This window comes from Muntiacus reevesi, chromosome 3 (genome assembly GCF_963930625.1).
Source record: "Muntiacus reevesi chromosome 3, mMunRee1.1, whole genome shotgun sequence".
NCBI classification, from domain to species: Eukaryota; Metazoa; Chordata; class Mammalia; order Artiodactyla; family Cervidae; genus Muntiacus; species Muntiacus reevesi.
In genome coordinates, this window is record NC_089251.1 from 109,560,469 (window position 1) to 109,581,628 (window position 21,160).

The window sequence follows — 21,160 nt, forward strand, 5'->3', positions numbered from 1 at the left end:
ATCGCTCCATGGAACCCCCAAAGCGGGAAGCCTCCCACACTACGGGTAGAAGGATGGGTCAATTCACGGTCGGCGAACGGGGCTAGTTAGGCACCACAAAAGGATTCGCAGGGCAGGGCGAGTCAGTGACTCTCGCACGCTCGCATTGGCTGAGACCGCGAGGCTCTCCTCACGGACCGGCCAATGGGGAGGTTCAGAGCCCTGTAGCAACCCCCACGCCTTACAAAACGCGCGTGCGCGAGTGTGACGGGCGCTCAGCACACTGAGCAGGCGCAGCCTCGTGTCGGCTGGAGGGGCGGGTGTAGCGGCGCGCGCTGCGTCCCGGCGCTCGACTTTCCCTGCCGGTCCCGCCCTCCGTCGCGGCGGCGCGGTGCACCTTGGGATAGGGAGCGATCTCCGAGCGAGGCAGCAAGATGGACGCGGGATTCTTCCGCGTAAGTAGGAACGCGGGGACCTGGGGTGAGGTTGGAGGGGGGGTTATCCGCAAAGCCCGGCAGGACCCCTAAGCTCAGGACGGGGTAGCCGGCGAGCAGAGGCTTCGAAGATTCTGGGGATCCTCGGTGGCAACGGACGCTCCCCCCTGCCCTGCGGCGGGGACCGGTGCGCCCCTGCGCAGTCTCCTCCTCCGGAATCGTCCCCCCTACGCGGCGGCGACGACGGTCGCCGGAAAATGGCGGCGGGAATGGCAGGGAGCGATACCTCGCCTTCCCGGCCTGCCTGACGTGGCCTGCAGACCGAGCCTCGCGTCCCGCCGGGTCCTGGGGCCTAGTGGGCCCGCGAGGAGGAAGTCCCTGGGGGGAGGCGGAGGGAAACCCTGAGGTGACTGGCTGCAGAAGGGTCTTGAGAGACTACGGGTTTGAGGGTACCGCCTCAGGAGAGCGTGGTCCGGAAGCGACGTTGAGCAGCTTTTCTTGAGAAAGCGGGCGCCTATCCCCCCACCCCCACCCCCACCCCGGGTCTAAGCCTTCGGGAAGGCTCCGGGTCAGAGTTCGCGGGAGCTCCCGCCCAATTTGATATCTCTTCAGGGAGGGGAACGCGGATAATTTTGTGTATAGAACGTTTGAATCCGAGACTCTCTGAGCAGAGAGCGCAACAAAAAGTGCGCGTATATGAAGGCGGGGTTATGGAATGGATCTGCTTCTCCTTCCCGCTCACCGTACCCCCACCTCTCCAGTTTGTTTTATTCTTTTGAAAGTCTGCCGGAGGAAAGGTGCATCTAGATTCTCAAGGGTTTGCGGGCCCATCACTTGCCAGCAGGGACGTTACCGCCTCGAAATGGGCCCTCAGGACCCATAATTTATCCAGCGCGTGTTGGAGCTTGTTCATCCCCTTTTTCACTCGTGTAGGAAATGATCACCCAGTGGAGATCTAGATCCTGGTTTGGCTAGTGACACTAAGAGACCTAGAGTTTGCAGGTTCATTTTAATGCTGAACGGACCGTGTAGAGACCAGTTGGTTAAGTCAGAATATAGGTTGGCTCTTTCCACTCCCTGGAGTATGAAATATGCAGCTTGTGTGTGTGTGTGTGTGTGTGTGTTTAAAGGAAAAGTTAAAAGAGGGGAAGACCGGGACTTTAGTAAAGAAAACTCTTGACACTCCAGAACCAGCGTTGAAATTTCTTTTCCACTGACTTTAAATGTGTTAGTTTTTCATTAAATGTTGAAGTGTTATTCCAGGCGTTTGACTTAACACAGCCAGTTATATGACTGTTTTCAGGTTGTGCAAACAGTACTGTAGTTGTTTATGTAATGATAGTTTCGATTGAGTTTATCAAATTTTCACACTGCAAATTGTATCAAAGTATTTTGTAGTAAGTACTATTTCCTGTAGTGTTAATGTAATATTTTAAAACACAAGCCTATTCTTTTGATATTTTCATTATTTCGCATGGAAAGGCATTCCTAAAGGAAAAGAGCAAGACGGTTGATAAATTTACAAATGAGGTTTGCTTTTAGTGTTGGTAAAAATCAGTAAGAAAAGGTTACAATATAATCCTTAGGGGGATTGATTGGACTTAAGCTGAGTTAACAGATTTTAGGACAGATATTCTTTTAGTACACAGCCATTCAGATAGTGAGATAGAAATAGTAGCTTTCATTTGCTGGACTACTGCCATCTGCCAGTTACTTTAAGTATATAATTTCTGGTATACACAGCCTTGCGAGATATTGAATAGATTTTAGCAAGTAAGGAAACATTCTCAGAGAGGTTTAGTAAGTTTGAGGTCATATGACTTAACGTAGTGGCAGAGTTGGGATTCTAATCCACATTCTTTACCTTCCTAAAAGAATTTTCTTGATCACTTTCCAAGGGACAGTGGCCAACTCTGTGAACCATTCGGTAGTTTTCATAGCTCAGCCAGCTATTTCCGTGTTTAATTGGGCCAATAAGAATGACAAAACTCATAGTGATTACTTGATGGCCCAAGTGGTGTTTGATGGCTCTCAATTTTCCAGTTTCTTTGCAGAAATTGAGTTTATTAAAGTAAACCTACTATGTTTTTCATACATCTCAAGTTCTAAAAGTTGTGAAACCTAAGACAGCTTGGTCTCAGGGTGTTCTTTTTCCTTTTCCCCCTGTTTATATGCATTGTTACAATAATTTTGCAAGCATGCTACTGGCTTTCAGAAGAGGATGAAGCTTAATGGTTTTGTTTTAAAAGGATATGTTAATATTTACTATATTTCAGTGTGTTCTCATTTAAAAAAACAAACCAAGGAGAACCTTAAATGTCTTAGCATAGAAAGAGGTGAAAAAGATATACATCAAATGTAACTTGGTAATGGGGGAGGTGTTAGGTTTATGCTATATTCTGTGTATTGTGTTTGACTTGTTATAGTGAGCATATATTTTGTAATTTTTTGTTGTTTTTTTTTTATTTTGTAAGTTTTAAATATAGTCAAATTTTCAAAATGTTAGCTATGTTGGGAAAAGAGTATATACTTTTTACCTGTGAATATTAGCTATGATATTTCTGTTTACTTGATGACCCTATTTCAAAACTGTAAAGGTCATAACCATCATTAGCAGATAAAAAATAGGATTGTAACTTTGAGCTCTTAATTGAAATGTGCTTCTCTTCCTACAGGGAACAAGTGCAGAACAGGATAACCGGTTCAGCAACAAACAGAAGAAGCTACTGAAGCAGCTGAAATTCGCAGAATGCCTAGAAAAAAAGGTATTCTTTTGGTTAAACTGTTCTGCACTTTTACAGCACAGTTGATTCAAACATTTTTGCTGTTTTGGAGCTGGACTGTAACATGACTACTTAGGAAAACATTTATAATTAAACATTTTCCATCTTTTAGCAACAATAGCAAACCCTTGGAGACTGGGACAAGCAAATAAGAAGGAGCTCTTAATAAATTGTATCATGCTAAACCAAAGAGGAACTTTGTTAAATAAAATTCTTATGTGAGCTTTCTTTCAGGATTGTGAAGTTGTACTCAGTAATAATTGCTTGTATCTTTTATCAGGTGGACATGAGCAAAGTAAATTTGGAGGTTATAAAGCCTTGGATAACAAAACGAGTAACAGAAATCCTTGGGTTTGAAGATGATGTTGTGATTGAGTTTATATTCAACCAGCTGGAAGTGAAGGTAATAATATACAGATGGCTCTTATTTCTGAATATGTGACATAATTTTGTGAATCTATGGAAACTGAATTTTTCTATGGAGTACAAATATAGGAGGGTTATTTTACATTGTTTGTTGTGAAAAGAATTCACTTTGTAAACAACTATTAAGGCTGGAAGTTTAGTGAAGGTACATAGTTTTGAAAGCTACACAGGTGAAAAATCAAACTTATTGTTTGTAATTTTGCTGTTACATGTTAAGTTACTTTGACAGCAATTTTCTAATGATAATGTGATTTATGATTTAAAAGGCCTGAACCAAAATGGAAGTTATTCCTTGCGTCTGAAGTATAGCACCATCACCTTATTAGGTCACAGCAGAGTGAGTGTCCCAATGTCGCTCTGACCCAACTCCCTTGATGATGCAGTGTGTGTTTGGAGGTGAGTTGTGTAAAGTGGCCGAACATCAACAACAACAACAACAAAAAAATACAAACAGGAAAGAGCAATGGGTAAATCTGTACACTGCTCTTTAAAAATACTATTATGAGATGGACTTTTATGTGAAGCATGAGGGGCAATTCTGATTTGATTGGATATTGTTTTTAAAATAATCAAGAAACTAAAGTTTTTAGTTGTAGCTGCATGTCAGCTAGTCATCGATTACATTTTAGGCACAGAATTTTTTGTTTTCGTTATAGTTAAACTTCAGACTAAAATAAATTGACAGTATTGTTAGACCCAGTTGATGTAATTGTTCCTTTCTTCATACATGAGATATGAGATGACAATAGAATTGATGTTTAAAAACAATTTTATTATAAGATAGTTTGCTGTTATGACACGACAACCCAAAGGACAATAAGATGCACCATATAACCTTTTGGCAAATATAACAATGTGAATTTACTTTTCCCAAAGAGTTCACCCTTGTGTTTTGACAGAACAGTTGACATTTCAACTGATAAGGTATTTCTATTTTTAAGACATAATTTGGTAATTACATTTTGTTTTGAATATTTGCAAATAGTATTTAATTTTAAGAACATGTTTCTTTTAAAATGTATGCATTTTACTTAGAAAAGCAGGAACATGGGAAAAAGTTTTTTAAATGATGATTAAAGATAGATTTTATTGGAGAAATGCTTTACTGATTTGTATTTTAGTACATTTTAAAAACCTTAAGTATCTGGTAGTATTCCCCTTATAGTGAGCATGAGATTAAAGTTTAGAACTTTTTTAAACAATCTTTTCTTTTTTTGTGGTTGTGTACTCATTATTGCTTGTTCGTCTTTTGCAATTTAGATAAATGATATAACATTAAACTCAAGGTGGTTGAGTTGCAGTAGGGAGTCGGAAGCAAGCCAAGGGAACATCTTTCTCTACAGGGGACTTGGCGATTCCAAACCCCCAAGGTTCCAAGAAGAAACTGAAGACACCTGGAATCTGTACTTGCTTTGTGCTATTGAGCTGTGCTTGTTATATGGACCTTGTTGCTTGACCAACAGATGTAGCATTTAAACACCCAGTTATTTCTGAGAAATAATGACCTCTTAGCCCTTTGTGGACAGTTGAGAATTTGAGGTGTTGTTATAATAGATTTTCCTTATGTAGAAGTGAAACTTTCAGCTTAGTCTTCAAAAGTTACAGAGTGCATGCATAACTGGACAATAGATATTTTGTAGAAAGCTATCTACAGTGTTAGAAGTGAACAGTTTATGTACTTTTCTATTTCTCAATGAGGGAGAATTTCCAGACAAGCAGACACTTTCCTTGTTAGTGAATGCAAGAATTTGTGGATGTTCCATGTTGGTTTTTAAAGTTGATAAATGTAAGGCCCACTAACAGCCATAGTCTAAAAATACTTAATGAAATCCACAAAGGATTAACGGGCTGCTCTGATGGCTTTTGGTAGAGTGAGAGAGAGAATTTGGTAATCTGTCCTAGAGATTACATTGCTGAGAAACTACTAGGGAAAGCTATTTTTAAAATAGTAAAGAATATATGTATCTAAGCCCCTATGATAGACTTAAAAATACTAATTTAAATGAGTTTTAGATTGGTTGGTTGGTTTGTTTTGAAGTAACCTGTTTTTCTTCCTGTCATGTCTTTTTGCAGAATCCAGATTCGAAAATGATGCAAATCAACCTGACCGGGTTTTTGAATGGAAAAAATGCTAGAGAATTTATGGGAGAACTGTGGCCCCTACTCCTAAGTGCACAAGAAAACATCGCTGGAATCCCTTCTGCTTTCCTAGAACTGAAGAAGGAAGAAATAAAACAGAGACAGGTAATGACCTTTACTTTTTTGTAATGTTTGACTGGAGAGAGTAGTATCCAGATTGCTGAGACACTTTAAATTTTACATGTCCTGGCTAGGGGCAGTATGTTTTTCTCTACTGTAATATGTTTGAATGTTTGGCTTTAGTTCTCTACTTCTCTCACTTTCATATCCCCCACCCCCACCCCCTAACAGTGAGTTTAAAATGTCATTGTCCCAGAGTCCAATGATTTTGTAGATTATATATATATATATATATATAAACATTTAAACTATATGTTTGTGTGTATATATGTATTTTTTAAAACATACCATATATGTATATACATTAAAAATACGTGTGTGTGTGTGTGTGTGTGTGTCTCTAGTACATTTAGCTTAAAAGAAAATTGAGCTTTAGTAACAGTGTAAAAGGTAAGCACAAGCTCTTCATATGGGCAGTACATTTTAAATCACAAAAGGATAATATAAATGTGGAAATGATTTCTTTTTTCTTAGTAAACTTGAAAACAGCCAACAGCCGTTCTCTTTAGTTCAGCAAGCATTCAGTACCCATCATAAAGTTTTGTCTGTAGTCTCGTGTGCTCAGTTGTGTCTAACTCTTTGTGACTCCATGAACTGTAACTGTCTGGGCTCCTCTTATCCATGAATTTTCCAGACAAGAATACTGGAGTGGGTTGCCATTTCCTTCTCCAGGGTATATTCTTGACCCAGGGATCAAACCTGCATCTCCTGCATTATAGGCCAATCAGTTATTCAGTCTAGCATGGATGATAAAAGACCAGTCTTGTTGAGAAGCAGAGACTGATGAAATGACAGTTAACTAAAATTGGGGTGGTGAAAGACAGTTATATTTAACATTGGTTTTTATCAGATGTAGTCTTCAGTTTGCTCATTAATCTCAAATATTTAGCTGTTTACTTTGAAAACCTTATCTTTACAGATTGAACAGGAAAAGCTGGCATCTATGAAAAAGCAAGATGAAGACAAGGATAAGAGGGATAAAGAAGAAAAAGAAAGCAGCAGAGAAAAAAGGGAGCGGTCTCGAAGCCCAAGAAGGTACGGTACAATCTGCATACCTGATGTTTTGGGTTTTTTATGTGAATTTATTTTATTTTGTTTTTTGTGTGTGTGAATTTATTTTTAGTTGAAGGATAATTGCTTTACAATATTGTGTTGGTTTCTGCTATACATCAACATAAATAAGCCATAGGTATACATATGTCCTCCCCTCCTTGAACCTCCCTCCCACCCCTCTAGGTTGTTACAGAACCCTGATTTGAGTTCCCTGAATCATACAGCAAATTCCCATTGGCTATCTATTTTACATATGGTGCATACCTAATGTTTTATGAATAACTTAGGTATTAAAATATTGTGTCCAGAAAGTTCAGTTCAGTCAGTCAGTGGTGTCCAACTCTTTGCGACCCCATGAATCGCAGCAGGCTAGGCCTCCCTGTCCATCACCAACTCCCAGAATCTGCTCAAACTCATGTCCATTGAGTCGCTTATGCCATCCAGCCATCTCATCCTCTTTCGTCCCCTTCTCCTCCTGCCCCCAATCCCTCCTAGCATCAGGGGCTTTTCCAACGAGTCAACTCTTCGCATAGGTGGCCAAAGTATTAGCGTTTCAGCATCAGTCCTTCCAGTGAACACCCGGGACTGATCTCCTTTAGGATGGACTGGTTGGATCTCCTTGCAGTCCAAGGGACTCTCAAGAGTCTTCTCCAACATCACAGTTCAAAAGCATCAATTTTTCAGCATTCAGCTTTCTTTACAGTCCAACTCTCACATCCGTACATGACCACTGGAAAAACCATAGCCTTGACTAGATGGACCCAGAAAGTTACACAGTTAAAAAGGAAGCTAACAATACAATTCAGGAAATTTTTCCATGATAGAGTTTTCAGGGTGAGCTGTGTCTTGCCTCCAGACTAGGATATTTCTTTTTTTAAGAGGTCATCATTTGACTATAATAATTATCTCTCAAGTCTAGGTAAATTAGTCAGTCCCTTAATTCCTAAATCAAAATCTCAGCTTGTCTTTCATATTGGTTTAAATTATTTTGAGTTACTTTGATGTACTCCAACTCTTTCTTCTCTAGTTTTTTTTTTAATTAGAAGTCTATACCCACTAGCCCTTCGTATTGTACTTTTCTTAGATGATTGTACTGAACGCAAAACAGATGTTTGGTTTCTTTTTCCTTCCATTGAGACTATGGTTAGGTTCCCATTTTTTAATCCATGATTCAACTTGTGTATTTGTGGTGGTGAGAATTCCATTAGGCTTTCCATTTTTAGGATTCTAGTATCTTCATAGATTAGCTGGCTGGAATTAGTAAAGAGAGCAGATAATTTCTTTGTCCCTTTTATTGATATACTTGATATTGAAAGCTGTTACCAGGGAAGCAGTATATCTAGAGTTAGGCACAAATTATAGTGGTAACTATTTGAAGTGAACCAGATTTACTCTTTTATTTCAGGTTAGGGAAACTACTGTTGAAATGGAAAAGGGGCTTCTCTTCCCAAAAAGCTATCTTAGGCAAGTTTGATATATTCATCCTCTTCTGAAGAGCATATTGTTTTAATTGCCCTAGTACTTTTTTGTGCAATTCCAAGAGTATATGATGAATTTTGATGGGATCTGTCCAGATCTAAACTGCTTTTTTAGATCTGATTTATATACAGGGTGTCCCTGATAGCTCAGTTGGTAAAGAATCCACCTGCAATGCAAGAGACCCTGGTTCGATTCCTGGGTCGGGAAGATCCTTGGAGAAGGGATAGGCTACCCACTCCAGCATTCCGGCCTAGAGAATTCAATGAACTGTATAGTCCATGGGGTCGCAAAGAGTTGGACACGACTGAGTGACTTTCACTTTCAACAGACAACTTTCTTATTATTATTACATATTTCATTCCTTTTACACATCCTCTTCCTGTAAAAAGTTGTCCTTTGGTCTTCCCAACTCTCGGAATGATTAAGAACCTAAATCTAGAGTCCTAGGTCAATATGTTCCTTTCTTAGAACTGTTACCGGACTGCCCTGGTGGCTCAGACAGTAAATAATCCTCCTGCAATGCAGGAGACCCAGATTTAATCCCTGGGTCAAGAAGATCTGGAGAAGGAAATGGTAGCCCACTCCCGTATTCTTGCCTGGAGAGCTCCCATGGACAGAGGAGCCTAGTGGGCTACAGTTCATAGAGGCACAAAGAGTCAGACATGACTGAGTGATTAACACTTACAACTGTTACAGTAGAGAATGTTGTTATCCTTCATTTGCTTGATTTTCTGGTGTTCTCTCGGCCCTTTTCCTACTAAATAAATGTGAGAGTATCTTGTATTTATAGGAAATTGCACAGGTGTAAGACAATAATGGTGTAACTTAAAAGGTTAGCCTCACTTTTGACCTTTTCTCTGGTCCACCTTATTTAAAAAACCTGAAAAAAAAATTGCTTTCATCCTAGACGCAAATCCAGATCTCCTTCCCCTAGAAGACGATCTTCCCCTGTCAGGAGAGAGAGAAAGCGCAGTCATTCTCGATCTCCCCGTCACAGAACCAAAAGCCGGAGTCCTTCCCCTGCTCCAGAGAAGAAGGAAAAAACTCCAGACCTCCCAGAGCCATCAGTGAAAGTAAAAGAACCTTCAGTACAAGAGGCCACTTCTACTAGGCAAGTACATAAAAATTCATTTTTAAATATCACAGTTTTAGGCTGTTATTAAGTCACAATAAATATACTTAATATACTTGTGAGTTAGAAACGTAAACTTGTTTTCCTTACAGGTTTTTAAAATTATAAAGTTAAATTGTTGAAAAGAAGTTCAAATTTTATAGTAAAGTATAAGTAAGATGACCCAAAGGTGACCACTGTTATCTGCTGGTTGTGTTGTTTCAGACATTTTATATACTGTAACTTGCTCCCCCCATCCCCCATATCATGAACAACTTTGCACTCTTAAAAAATACATGTGATTAAGATTGTTAGTTGTTCTCTGGATTTCAGTGATGTATATATCTTTCTAGATGTTTTCATAGATTTTGAAAACTTTTTAAAGAGAGAAATAACTTTTTCATATCCCTGTATTAAGACTTAGGAGTCTGAGTAAAAAAGGCACAAAATAAGCTTTTTTTCAATCCCCCACCCCCACCCCACAGTGACATCCTGAAAGTTCCCAAAACTGAACCAGTACTAGAACCTAAAGAACCTTCTCCGGAGAAAAACTCCAAAAAGGAAAAGGAAAAGGAGAAGACCCGACCAAGATCTCGGACACGTTCGAAGTCAAGATCCCGGACACGCTCTCGCTCTCCTTCTCATACTAGACCAAGAAGGCGCCATAGATCTCGATCAAGGTGAGTAGTGGCTTTAAGATCTGAATAGATCTTGAATTTTTATGTGTTGTTCTCCTAGGTAGAATTAGGTAAATTATTTCAAAGCAGTAGAAAATAATCTAGCACAGGTTTATGTTTTGGATTTCCAGAGATGATTTGAGAACACTGTCTATGTTCTGTTAAAAATCTCCATACAAATAAATTGTGTCCCTTGAAATCCATTTTTTAAATGTAGATGTTGAGAAAACTATGCTAAGGAATTCATTCCTTGCGTATGGTTTATTCAGATTCTAACTCTGTCGTGGCAGATCATACTCGCCTAGGAGGCGGCCAAGCCCAAGAAGACGACCCTCTCCTCGAAGAAGAACCCCACCAAGACGAATGCCTCCTCCCCCAAGGCATAGAAGGAGTAGATCTCCAGTGAGACGGTGAGGATTTGGGGGTTTGGGGGGGGGTTTCTAAATTTGGAGCTGTCAGGTGTACAGAAGTGCATTGTGTTTGTTTCAGGCTGATCTTTGAGTTAGTGTTCCTTCAGGAAAGGAAAAAAAAAAAGAACTCATGAGTAATAATAGGGTAATGTCTCATGAAGGGATACCTCATTTGAGGTGTAATGCTGTTATATTTGAGTGATAACACTTATCCAGTGTTGGAAGATTAAAAAAAGACATTCACCATCCTGTTGGGTATTTTTGTTAATCTTTACCATTTTGGACCCTTCCAGGAAATCTTACCAAGTAAGGGAATTGTCCACCTTCTCCCTTTGGCTTTTAATTACCGCTAGCTTCTGAATATAGATGATTATAGAGTCAATAAACCAGTTTTGTTACTGTTCAGTCACTAAGTCGTGTCCAACTCTTTCGCAACCCAGTGGACAGTAGCCTGCCATGGGATTTCCCAGGCAAAAATGCTAGAGTGTTAAAATAATCCATTATACCTTAATGTTTCTTTCATATTAAAGAAATAATGAGTACTTAGGATAAACAGTTGAAGTAGAAATGAAATGATTTAAAAATTACAGTCTCATTCCGTAGATATAACCATCAATGGCAGTTTTGTCCTATTTTTGAAGAGACTTGGCATAAAAGTCACTTTGTCAATACTGGTGTTCTTTTATCAAAACAATTTTTAAATTAGCATAAGGTAAATGTTAGGATCGAACACTTTTTAACAAAAAGATTATTGCCACACCTGCTTCGAGTAGAGGTATAGTGTTCTGGTAGCAGAGTCCTGTGCCGTCTTGACGATGCGTTTAACCTGTTTTTAGAGGAACTGATGATTGTGCTTCAGATTATATTTAGGACAGAATTTTTTGTGTTTTGAGTCTCTTAAGGTTTTTCAAGGCCCAAATCAACTTGGAGATAATAAGCTCTGTAATTTTGTTTTGTTTCTGCAGTCTAAAATTTTCCAGAATCCATATTTTTAAAGAAGATATTTTGGAGGAATTCTCTGGTGGTCTAGTAGTTAGGATTAGGCACTTTAGCTAATGTGGCCCAGGTTCAATCTCCAATTGAGGAACTGAGATTCCACAACCCTTGCAATGTGGCCAAAATAAAAAAGAAACAAACAAAAAAAACAGTATTTTTTTTTCAGGGAGGAGTTGTCAAGATATGTTGGACTAGTTTACTACTAGAATTTATGGAATTGATGTTACTAGTAAAGAGACTAAAGATGTAAATGGTCAGTCAATTTAGGCATCCCACTTTTCTAAAATTTATTGTTCCTCCTTAGGAGAAAAGTAATGCTGTTGCTTTGTGGTATAAGATTAGTGGAAACAGCTACTTCTCATACTGGAGTTTTGCAAACAGTGTGTTTTAATTGCTTACTAAGCCATTTAGCAGTCAAGATAATTTGCAGATTGTGTAAGATTCCCTTTCAGCCAGTTTTTGTCTCACACTTAAGGTAGGGTTTCTTTTTTTCAGGTTCTCAGGAATTCTTCCGCCAAAGGTGAATTCTGCAGGTACACATAATTGCAACAGAACTTACCACAGATTTTGCCGCAGAATTCGAGAGTCCCCTGCTTCTAAGTTTATGTAGCTAAATGAATTCCTAATATTGTGCTTTTTTTTTAATGCAACATAAAAGGTTGCTTGACATTGTGTTATTAAATGAAAAAATACTTTGCCATCCCAATTTTGTATGCAGACTCCAAAACACTCATTCCTAAGGCGAGAAGAGACCGGTTAGTTGTATAGCACTTGACATTTTATGACTATGGGGAAGAAAACTCTCAAACAGGAGCATTTATCAGAATAAGTTATTTAGTTAGCCTCAGAACTAGCTGTTTCCTATCCTGGGTTATGGTTTTGTTTCACACCTTTTTAAAAAGGCAAACTCATTTATGTGCTTAGCTACATAAACTCAAAAGTTGGATAAAAATAGCTGTATTTTTGTGTAAACTGTGCATACATACCTGTAAGGTCATTCTCTCTAAGCATGCAGTTAATGAACATGAGTACTTTGTTCCACAGAAGAAGGCGTTCATCGGCATCCTTGTCTGGGAGTAGTTCATCATCTTCTTCGTCTCGTTCCCGGTCACCGCCAAAGAAGCCTCCGAAGAGGACATCCAGCCCTCCTCGAAAAACTCGTAGGTTATCTCCTTCAGCAAGTCCTCCGAGGCGAAGGCATAGGCCATCACCTCCAACTACTCCGCCACCAAAAACTCGTCATTCCCCAACACCCCAGCAGTCGAACCGTACAAGGAAAAGTCGTGTTTCTGTCTCTCCGGGGAGAACTTCAGGTAAAGGTAAAAATCGCAAAAACAGTATGTTCTTCTTCATGTTGTCCCTACTCCCTTCAAAATATGAAATAGCTGGGTAATATTTGTGTCATGTTTTTTGTAAATTTGCTTAGACTCTCACCTTTTCTTTCCTGCTTTAAGCTCTTGGGGGTTTGCTGAAATGGAGTTTACATGTAAAATGGTTTTGTTTTTAGCATTGCCCTCTGGCGTTGAGTAGGTGGAAAAAATGTACTATTACCAGCCGTGGGCTGTTAAGAGTTGGGGTAACTTACCAGAAGTTTGTGTTGTCATGGTAAAGGGATCATTTTATTACTGAGACCAGTTAACTTTTTTTTATACCCTGCAGATATTTTGTTTGATATCTTACTTGAAGACTTAATAATCTGTTTTAATTCTTTCTGTGACCACATTGTACTCCCTAGGGAGGGACATGGTGTCCTCCTAAAAGCTGGTTTGTTTTTTTTAATTTAGGCTCTAGGCAAGGTTCTTCTGAGTGTTGTCCTTGCTTTATTCTGCAGATTGATTTCTGAGGAATTTATGATCTGTGATCCTGCCAGGCAAGTAGAATGCTAATGTTAGTCTTGAGTGAAGGTTGTGGTCTGCTGGCATTTCTTTCTTAAGCGTTAAATACACAATGGAGAAAAACTATGGTATCCATTTGAGTTGAGCCTCTGGTACTTAGGGCTGGAATAATAAACAACCTGATAGGTGAGTAGAGGGGGAAGGGTGAGATCATAAAAGAACTGTTAGAGTAACTGGGTTTTAAGGAGCAATCTGTAGATTAATATATACTGGGATTGCTCTGATACACATTTAAGTTTTCAGGTTATAAATGAAAAAAATAAGGATATCCCAGACGAAATCTTGACTATTGTGTTTTTATGAGGTTGACGAGAGCAGCATTTCTAATCAGCACCCTGCTGCTTGGTTTGTGTCCACCCCTCCATCACCCCCTGGCCCCACAACTCTGCAATGTGGTGATATCTAGAAAGACAAATTTTGCTTTCTGAAGTCTGTTAGTGTGAGGTGTAGACACGCTATCAGAGTGAGGGATGAGGGTACTGTCAGATGATGGTAATATGTAGAGAGTAATGTATAGATTATTTCTGAACTTCACCAGGTTAATTTGCTGATAATATGAATATGATGCAGTCATTTTTGTTGCATTGACTCATCAGACTGACAGCTGGATAAAAACAGACTTGTAGGTCTTCCAGATTCGGACTTAAGTATGGGTGTTTTAGGATTACTTACTTTCATAATAGTCATGTCCCATATTACTTTCTGTTGAAGAGTTTCCACTCACTGTGTCCAGCTCTGATGCCTATTATCTTGACCTATTTTTCTTTTCTGGTGAAGTTTTTGCACTTCTGAATACTTATTTCCTTTCTCTGGAGTTAGAAATTTGTCTAGTAAAAAAAAAAATGTTATGAATGTTACCTTGCAGACATATATCAGATTATGATTTTTCCATTCACATCGTATCACTGAAGCGTAATAAAAGTACCAGCAGAAGGACTGAATCCTTATTAAATAGGTTGATTAAGCATTATTTATTACTTTTGTTAGGGTCTGCACAGGTACCACCTCTTGTTTTGATATGTTGTCAGAAAGAATGGACTGCTGCTTTTTGAAAACAAGTCACAGTGAAGGGAACTGAAGGTGGAAGACAAAGGACCACTTATATTCCTGGAGCTTATGGGAGAGGTCTTCCATGTCCAGGCAAAATCCAACCAAAGAAATAAACTGGGCAGTGTAGTGAGAGGCTGCCTTTTGTCCACTGAAGCTGAATATTGGTTCTAACTACTTGGAGATAAATAGCTTTTTATAGTAAAGCGATCCCAACTCTTTGTGATGAAATTTCAGAGCTAGGAAAGACTTCAGAGATTGTCATCAAGAAACAGGTTCTCAGGTTAAGTGATTTTAGTCAGGGTCAACCAGCCAGGACTAGAATTTGGGTTCTTAGTTGAAAAATGTCTCCCAGCTTTCCTATCCCCAAATGCCTGTTTTGATTGCTAGGGGAGAGAGATGGAAGGCAGGATCAAGTTTTTCAGCTTCTGTAGCTGATAGTGTGATTTCAGAAATTCCTTTCTTGTCTCCACTGCTAATAAGAGTAGTGATACCATTGAAAAATGGTATATTTTACTTTTGTATTTCATGTGGTAGTTATCAATCAGGGCCTTAAGGTTCTACTGTTAATAGTGGGTGGATGGAGTGGGAGGAAAGAAGGAAAACTTTTGGAGGATTAAAGGTAAACTATTTGGAATATAATACACATTCTCATCTGAAAGGAAGCATTTTGTAATCAGTGGCATGTTATAGTTAAATTGCCATTATCTTAGTACATAAAACAGTGCTTTGAAATTAGTGAAGTATTTATTTATTTTTTTTATTTATTTATTTTTTTTTTTTAAATATTATTTTATTAGTTGGAGGCCAATCACTTTACAACATTTCAGTGGGTTTTGTCATACATTGACATGAATCAGCCATATAGTTACACGTATTCCCCATCCCGATCCCCCCTCCCACCTCCCATTAGTGAAGTATTTAATGAAATATGTTTCCAGAAGATCTGTACCTGTAGTGGTGGTGGTGATTTTAAGTTGAGATCAGTGCAGCAATATAAATTGTGCTCTGTAAATACTTAATGATTCTTTTACTAATTCTGGTCATAGAGTGACATATCTTTACCAGATTGATCTTTCAAGCAAGTCTGCAAGATTAATGATTAATAGGACTACTGAAATAAATTTAAAATACTGGTTTTTCAGTGACTTTGGAGATTTCCGATTTCATGCTAGAATGATTTTCCCCCTTGAATACTAAAAACGAAACATCAACATAAAAATAAGCTCTCTTTTTTTTATGATAAACATGAATTGTTGAAGAATCTTACTAGGCAAGCAAGCACTATGAGACAGCACCAACGATGCAATGGCTCCGTTAGTCTCACTAAGCCAGGGTGGGGGTGTGCTTAACACCGATCATATCAGTAAGGACTCAAGACTATTGCAGCCACGCCATTGTAGAGATTAACTCAGGATAAAACTCCAAATACAGGCTTCTGTGGGGGGGAAATACAGTGTTATAGCTCAATTGCATTATTTACTAAACAGGCATTTTCCAAATATATAGCAAACATAACCACATTTTTAATGTTTCTTAGAGGAAAATGCATTCTGGCATCCAAATACACATTTCAGAACCCATTTCTCTAAAGTGGTACTTTGATGTGCAGGTTTATAAACTAGATTCCCTAAAATATTGTTTTAAGAGTTGAAGATTCACTGACACTTAAAAATGAAGAGGACCTATCCAGAAAAGAACTTTGCATGTTTAAAATTTTAAAAGCCTTTCTATTTGTGCCTTTGACTTTGTTAAAATGCAAGTTTTAAGTGCAGTCTTGCTACTGATCACTAATTCAATAATCACTAGATTAATCACTGGATTCTTTAGCCATTCCAGTGATTTGTCCAAAAGGCTTGTTATTAGGTACAATTAATAAAAAGTATAGTGTTAAATTCTTTGATTGGAATGCTTTAGCAAAGATGATTTGATTGCTGTTACTGCCTCTGAAAATAAATCTTTAGAGAAATTTGAATATGTGTGTCTGTTAAACAAAATTATATAAATGTTAGGTTAAATAGTCCATGTTAATTGCTTCAGTGAAACAAAAATAAGTGTGAGGATCCTGAGGGGATCATTTGTCTTCAAGTTTAGTTCTTAGAGGACTGTTCTCTGATATTTCAGGTTAATCTTGGGTAAGATTAATGGTTATGTATAAACATTTGATTTTAGTTGAAGCAATGGGACGGATAGTATAAACAGAAATAGTAATTGTTAGAAATTAAAGCTCATGCCTGTGCCATAGAAATAGTGTCTTGGATTCAGATCCTAGTTCACTGGAATTATTTGCATGACTTTGGTTAAGGTTGCTTTTTTAAATTAAGCTTTAGAAAGAAACCTCTAGTCTTAGCATTTAATATTTTTACCATGGTGAAGGTCTACATATGTATACATATGTAATTTTATCTATTGGCTGCTTCTTGGACTTTTGCTCTGGTGGTGGCGCGCTGGGGTTGCACTCCAGTGGTGCCCGGGTTCACCCTGCAGTGGCTGCCCGTGTTGCTGAGCACTGGGCTCTCGGGCGTGGGGGCTTCAGACCGTGGTGAGGGCTCAGTAGTTGGGGTGCACGGGCTTAGTTGCTCTGTGGCATGTGGGATCTTTCCAGACCAGGGATTGTCTCCTGCATTAGCAGGCAGATTCTTTACCACTGAGCCACCAGGGAAGCCTTACTTCTTAAAAAATCTTTTTACGGGTAGTTTAAGTCTCTCTTGCTATTGTGAAGGCTATTCTCTACATCAAGAGCCTTTGGTCTCTTAGATGACCAATTTGTTCCTCAAATTTCCAGATCAGATATTTTTCGCTGTGAAAGTTTCATCAAATCTTAAGTCTTAAATCAGTTATCATCTTCATTACTTTCCTGGACCAACCTGTAGTGGTGCTTAAAAGTGCTTACATATTCAAGAGTGTGTGCTTGAAATTTTAAGGTGGCACATAGAGATTTACTGAACTAAACTGAAATGTTATTCTCTTAACTGTTTCTCTTGGGAGAAAGTTTGAAAGTTTAAAAATCACTGTAGAACTTTCTGAGGCTTTTCACCAAACTTTTATGAATTACTTCTTTTGCTTCAGGTAATGAACAGGATCTTTAAAAGAACTTTTTAATTGTCAGTAAATTATGAGAAGAGTCACACTTTTTTTGTATCATTAAGATGTGTAGCCTTTTGTTCCATTTTTTTTTTTTTTTTAAATGTATGTAAGTGGGGCTTTTTTTTTCCTATCCCCACTTATTTTAGTGACAAAACATAAAGGTACTGAGAAAAGAGAATCCCCTTCACCAGCACCGAAGCCTCGGAAAGTAGAGTTGTCTGAATCGGGTAAGTGTTTTGTGTTTGTTTTGTTTTTTAAGCTGAATTTAATTCTGGTTAAAGATTAATTATAGTCTATAGCTTAATGATTAACAGCTAGGACTTTGAAGTCAGACTGGCCTGTTTGAATCCCCAGCTCCACTACTTTTTGTTTTAATTACTTAATTTATCTGAGCCTCTTCTCCCCTCCCCTCCATCTCTCTCCATCTCTGAATTGCATAATAGTACCATCCTTTAGTCTTTGGTGGTTAACTGAAATAATGTTTATAAGTGCTTGGCACACAGCCCGAACTGTCAAAAATGCCTAGATAAGTTTATTTTTTCATTATATTTGGTAAAGATAGTCTAAATTAGCATTTAAATTGGCATTTTAAGCTCCTTCTTTATTGGGGGGTGGTGGGGAGAGTAGATAGTGCTTGACCCAGCTATCACAGATAAAAGTTTAGGAGAACATTTTCCAACTCAAATGTGTTATATTTTCTGTATGCACAACTAAAGAAACACTTTCTAAATGCATCCTTCTTTCAGAAGAAGATAAAGGTGGCAAAATGGCTGCAGCAGATTCTGTGCAGCAGAGACGCCAATATAGACGACAGAACCAGCAGTCTTCATCTGGTATGGACAGTGATTACATGTTTTTTCTCTCTGCATATCCTAATAAAAATATTTAAAATAAAAATATCCACAAGTGTAGTGAGTGTATTTAGGAGAAATATTTTTGTGCCTTCATAGAAGTATGAGGGATTGTTAGTTTTGGAGCTTTGTTATTAAGTACTTCCTTAAAACTTTATTTTCTTTTAGATTGTTGTAAAAGTAATAGATCTTCAGAGTACATAAGTTAAAACAGGAATAAAAATTGGAAAAGTCTTACTCAACCCTAAGTCTTACTCCCCAGAGCTACTATTTAGAAATTTTCTTTGCATGTATTAAGTATCTGTAGTTTAAAAACAAACCAAAAACACCTAACAGGCTCAAGCTGTAGATTATATTGCTTGCCTTTTTAACTTACTATATCTAGACATCTTCCCCTGTTAGTTCTTAAGGGTCTACCTCATTTATTTACTGACTGCAACATTTTTAAAATATTGATAACATACTATCGAGCCACTTGTCTATTTGGACATTTAGGTTATTTCTAGTTTTTTTTCTGTGTATGTGTTTATATGAGTGTATCTATAAAATGAAATTTCTGAATTAAAAAGTGTGTACACAGAAAACTGATTTTAAAATCAGATATCCTGGTTTTATTAGCTCAGTTGGTATTTGTGATGGAGTCTAGGCACTGCTTTTCCTTTTCACTTATAAAATGGAAACCAAAGCATTCCACAGTGACATTAAGTCAGTTAAAGCTATATAGCTTTTGCAACTCCGTTAAGGTGTGGTTAATCATGGAAATGTTTGAAAAGTGCATTTATGTTTTGGATATTTTTTGATATTTATAGGAAATGTCAGATACATTTTATTTGATAAATAATAGGGATATGAAGTAAATTATTCAAACCCCAGTCAGACTTTCAGTAACCTTAAAAGTGCTTAGAGTAACTAGAATTAAGTAATTGCTTGAGATGCTTTTTTTACTGAGCTTTTTGGAAAATCACTAGATTCTTAAGGAGTGCTGTCTTCTCGGCTTGTGCTGTGGAAATGATTTGTATAAAATAATTATATAATAATATGTATTTATGTATGCTTGACTTTGAAGTCGTTGAGTACACAAATGGTAATTGTCTTTTTTTTTTCCAGAACTCATGGCTTGTATGTGTGCTCACTTATGTTAGTGAACTTGATTTGCTAATTTGGATACTCCCTCTACTTAGCTTCCAAAAACGGGTACAGGCTGTTAAGCATACATCTGATGTAAATTTTTGCTTATTGTATAATTATAGATTCTGGCTCCTCCTCTTCCTCAGAAGATGAACGACCCAAAAGGTCCCATGTGAAGAATGGTGAGGTAGGCAGGCGACGGAGACATTCCCCTTCCCGGAGTGCCTCTCCATCACCTCGAAAGCGCCAGAAAGAGGCTTCCCCTCGGTAATGTCTTCACTCTTGATCTGTAGTTGTGATAAAGCTTCATAACTTAAGGGATGGGCTGTGGGCTTACAATTTGGTTAACTCCATTTCATTAGAGCTTATAGTAGGAAATGGTCAGATTTTGGGATATTTGGGTTTTCGTTCAGTGATTATTACTGTTTAATGAGAATTTAGTAAGTTTGTACCAGCATGTCGTCGTGCATGTGCATGACTTGAATAGACCAGTTAAATTACTTCTGACTATCTTCGAACAACTAAAATATATATATATTTCCATTAATTTGGTGAATGGAATTCTTGACACTTGTTTTTTTCCACTGCTCTCAGGATGCAGATGGGAAAGCGATGGCAATCGCCAATGACTAAAAGGTTGGTTAGATGCTATTTTGTAAATTAGGATTACATGTCAAAGTTCTAGTGACTTAATTTACTGTTTAGGTAACATCCTGTTCACAGGTTTATAGGTTATGATGATGGAGAAGTTCCTTAGTTTGATTTAATTATATTTTCTTACACAACAAATTAATGAGGTAAGACAAGAGGTAGGACAGTAATAATAGCTCTTTAGATTAAGTGGGGAGGGACTTGGTGATAATAATAGGGAAGGCAAGAGAAATTTGGGAGAGACATTTAAAAGGTTAAAAAATGACTAAGGCTTAAAGCAGTATTTTTCATGCTTCTAAACTTTTGTCTCTGGCTGTTGAACATTTCTTCCTTAACAGTTAAAGATATATTAATCATGTGCTCAGTCGTGTCTGACTCTTTGTGACCCCATAGACTGTAGCCCATCCTCTTGTCTGTGGAATTCTCCAGCAAGAATACTGGAGTGAACTGCCATTTCCTTCTCCAGGGACACTGCCAAGCCCAGGGATCAAACCCACGTCTCTTCTTTTGCATCTCTTGCATTGGCATGCAGATTCTTTACCACTGTGTCACCTGGGAAGCCCAAATATTAATCATACTTAGTGTAAAAAGATTGTTGCATGTATAACTTGTCCTCATTACCAGTGTGACTAGGAAAGGATGTAGTTCTGAAGAGGTCACTGCACGGACAGGAAGCTGTCTTCATTCTGTGACTTGTCTATTCCTAATTCTTGAGGGCTGCTTTGTGTTTTGAAGCTTAATGAAACTGGTTCTTACAAAATTTGGGGTGGTGGGAAACTTCTCTACTTTGCAGTTTTCTCACATGGAAACATAGGTCATTGGAAGTTATCACTGAAAGGGACCTTTTAGTGATGCCAAGCCTTTCATTTTACAGCTGAAACTGAGGCACAGGGT

The 21,160-nt window shown here is 38.2% G+C and overlaps 1 protein-coding gene across 8 annotated transcripts in view; it reads left to right on the forward strand.

Annotated features, from left to right (window-relative positions):
- The first annotated feature begins 308 nt into the window (after positions 1 to 308).
- Positions 309 to 21,160, forward strand: part of SRRM1 (serine and arginine repetitive matrix 1) — a 29,311-nt gene continuing 8,459 nt past the window's right edge. Inside the window, exons 1-13 of one of the 8 annotated variants that reach the window (XM_065930071.1) lie at positions 309 to 434; positions 3,089 to 3,178; positions 3,477 to 3,599; positions 5,696 to 5,866; positions 6,801 to 6,916; positions 9,321 to 9,524; positions 10,010 to 10,204; positions 10,492 to 10,611; positions 12,652 to 12,920; positions 17,783 to 17,863; positions 18,386 to 18,469; positions 19,738 to 19,882; positions 20,210 to 20,251. In XM_065930071.1, the coding sequence (XP_065786143.1) occupies positions 414 to 434; positions 3,089 to 3,178; positions 3,477 to 3,599; positions 5,696 to 5,866; positions 6,801 to 6,916; positions 9,321 to 9,524; positions 10,010 to 10,204; positions 10,492 to 10,611; positions 12,652 to 12,920; positions 17,783 to 17,863; positions 18,386 to 18,469; positions 19,738 to 19,882; positions 20,210 to 20,251 (1,661 nt within the window). In that variant the 5' untranslated portion in view covers positions 309 to 413. Of the gene's footprint in view, positions 435 to 3,088; positions 3,179 to 3,476; positions 3,600 to 3,888; positions 4,019 to 5,695; positions 5,867 to 6,800; positions 6,917 to 9,320; positions 9,525 to 10,009; positions 10,205 to 10,491; positions 10,612 to 12,651; positions 12,927 to 17,782; positions 17,864 to 18,382; positions 18,470 to 19,737; positions 19,883 to 20,209; positions 20,252 to 21,160 lie in introns of those variants that run through there. The other 7 variants (XM_065930074.1, XM_065930069.1, XM_065930070.1 and 4 more) reach the window with 7 other exon arrangements.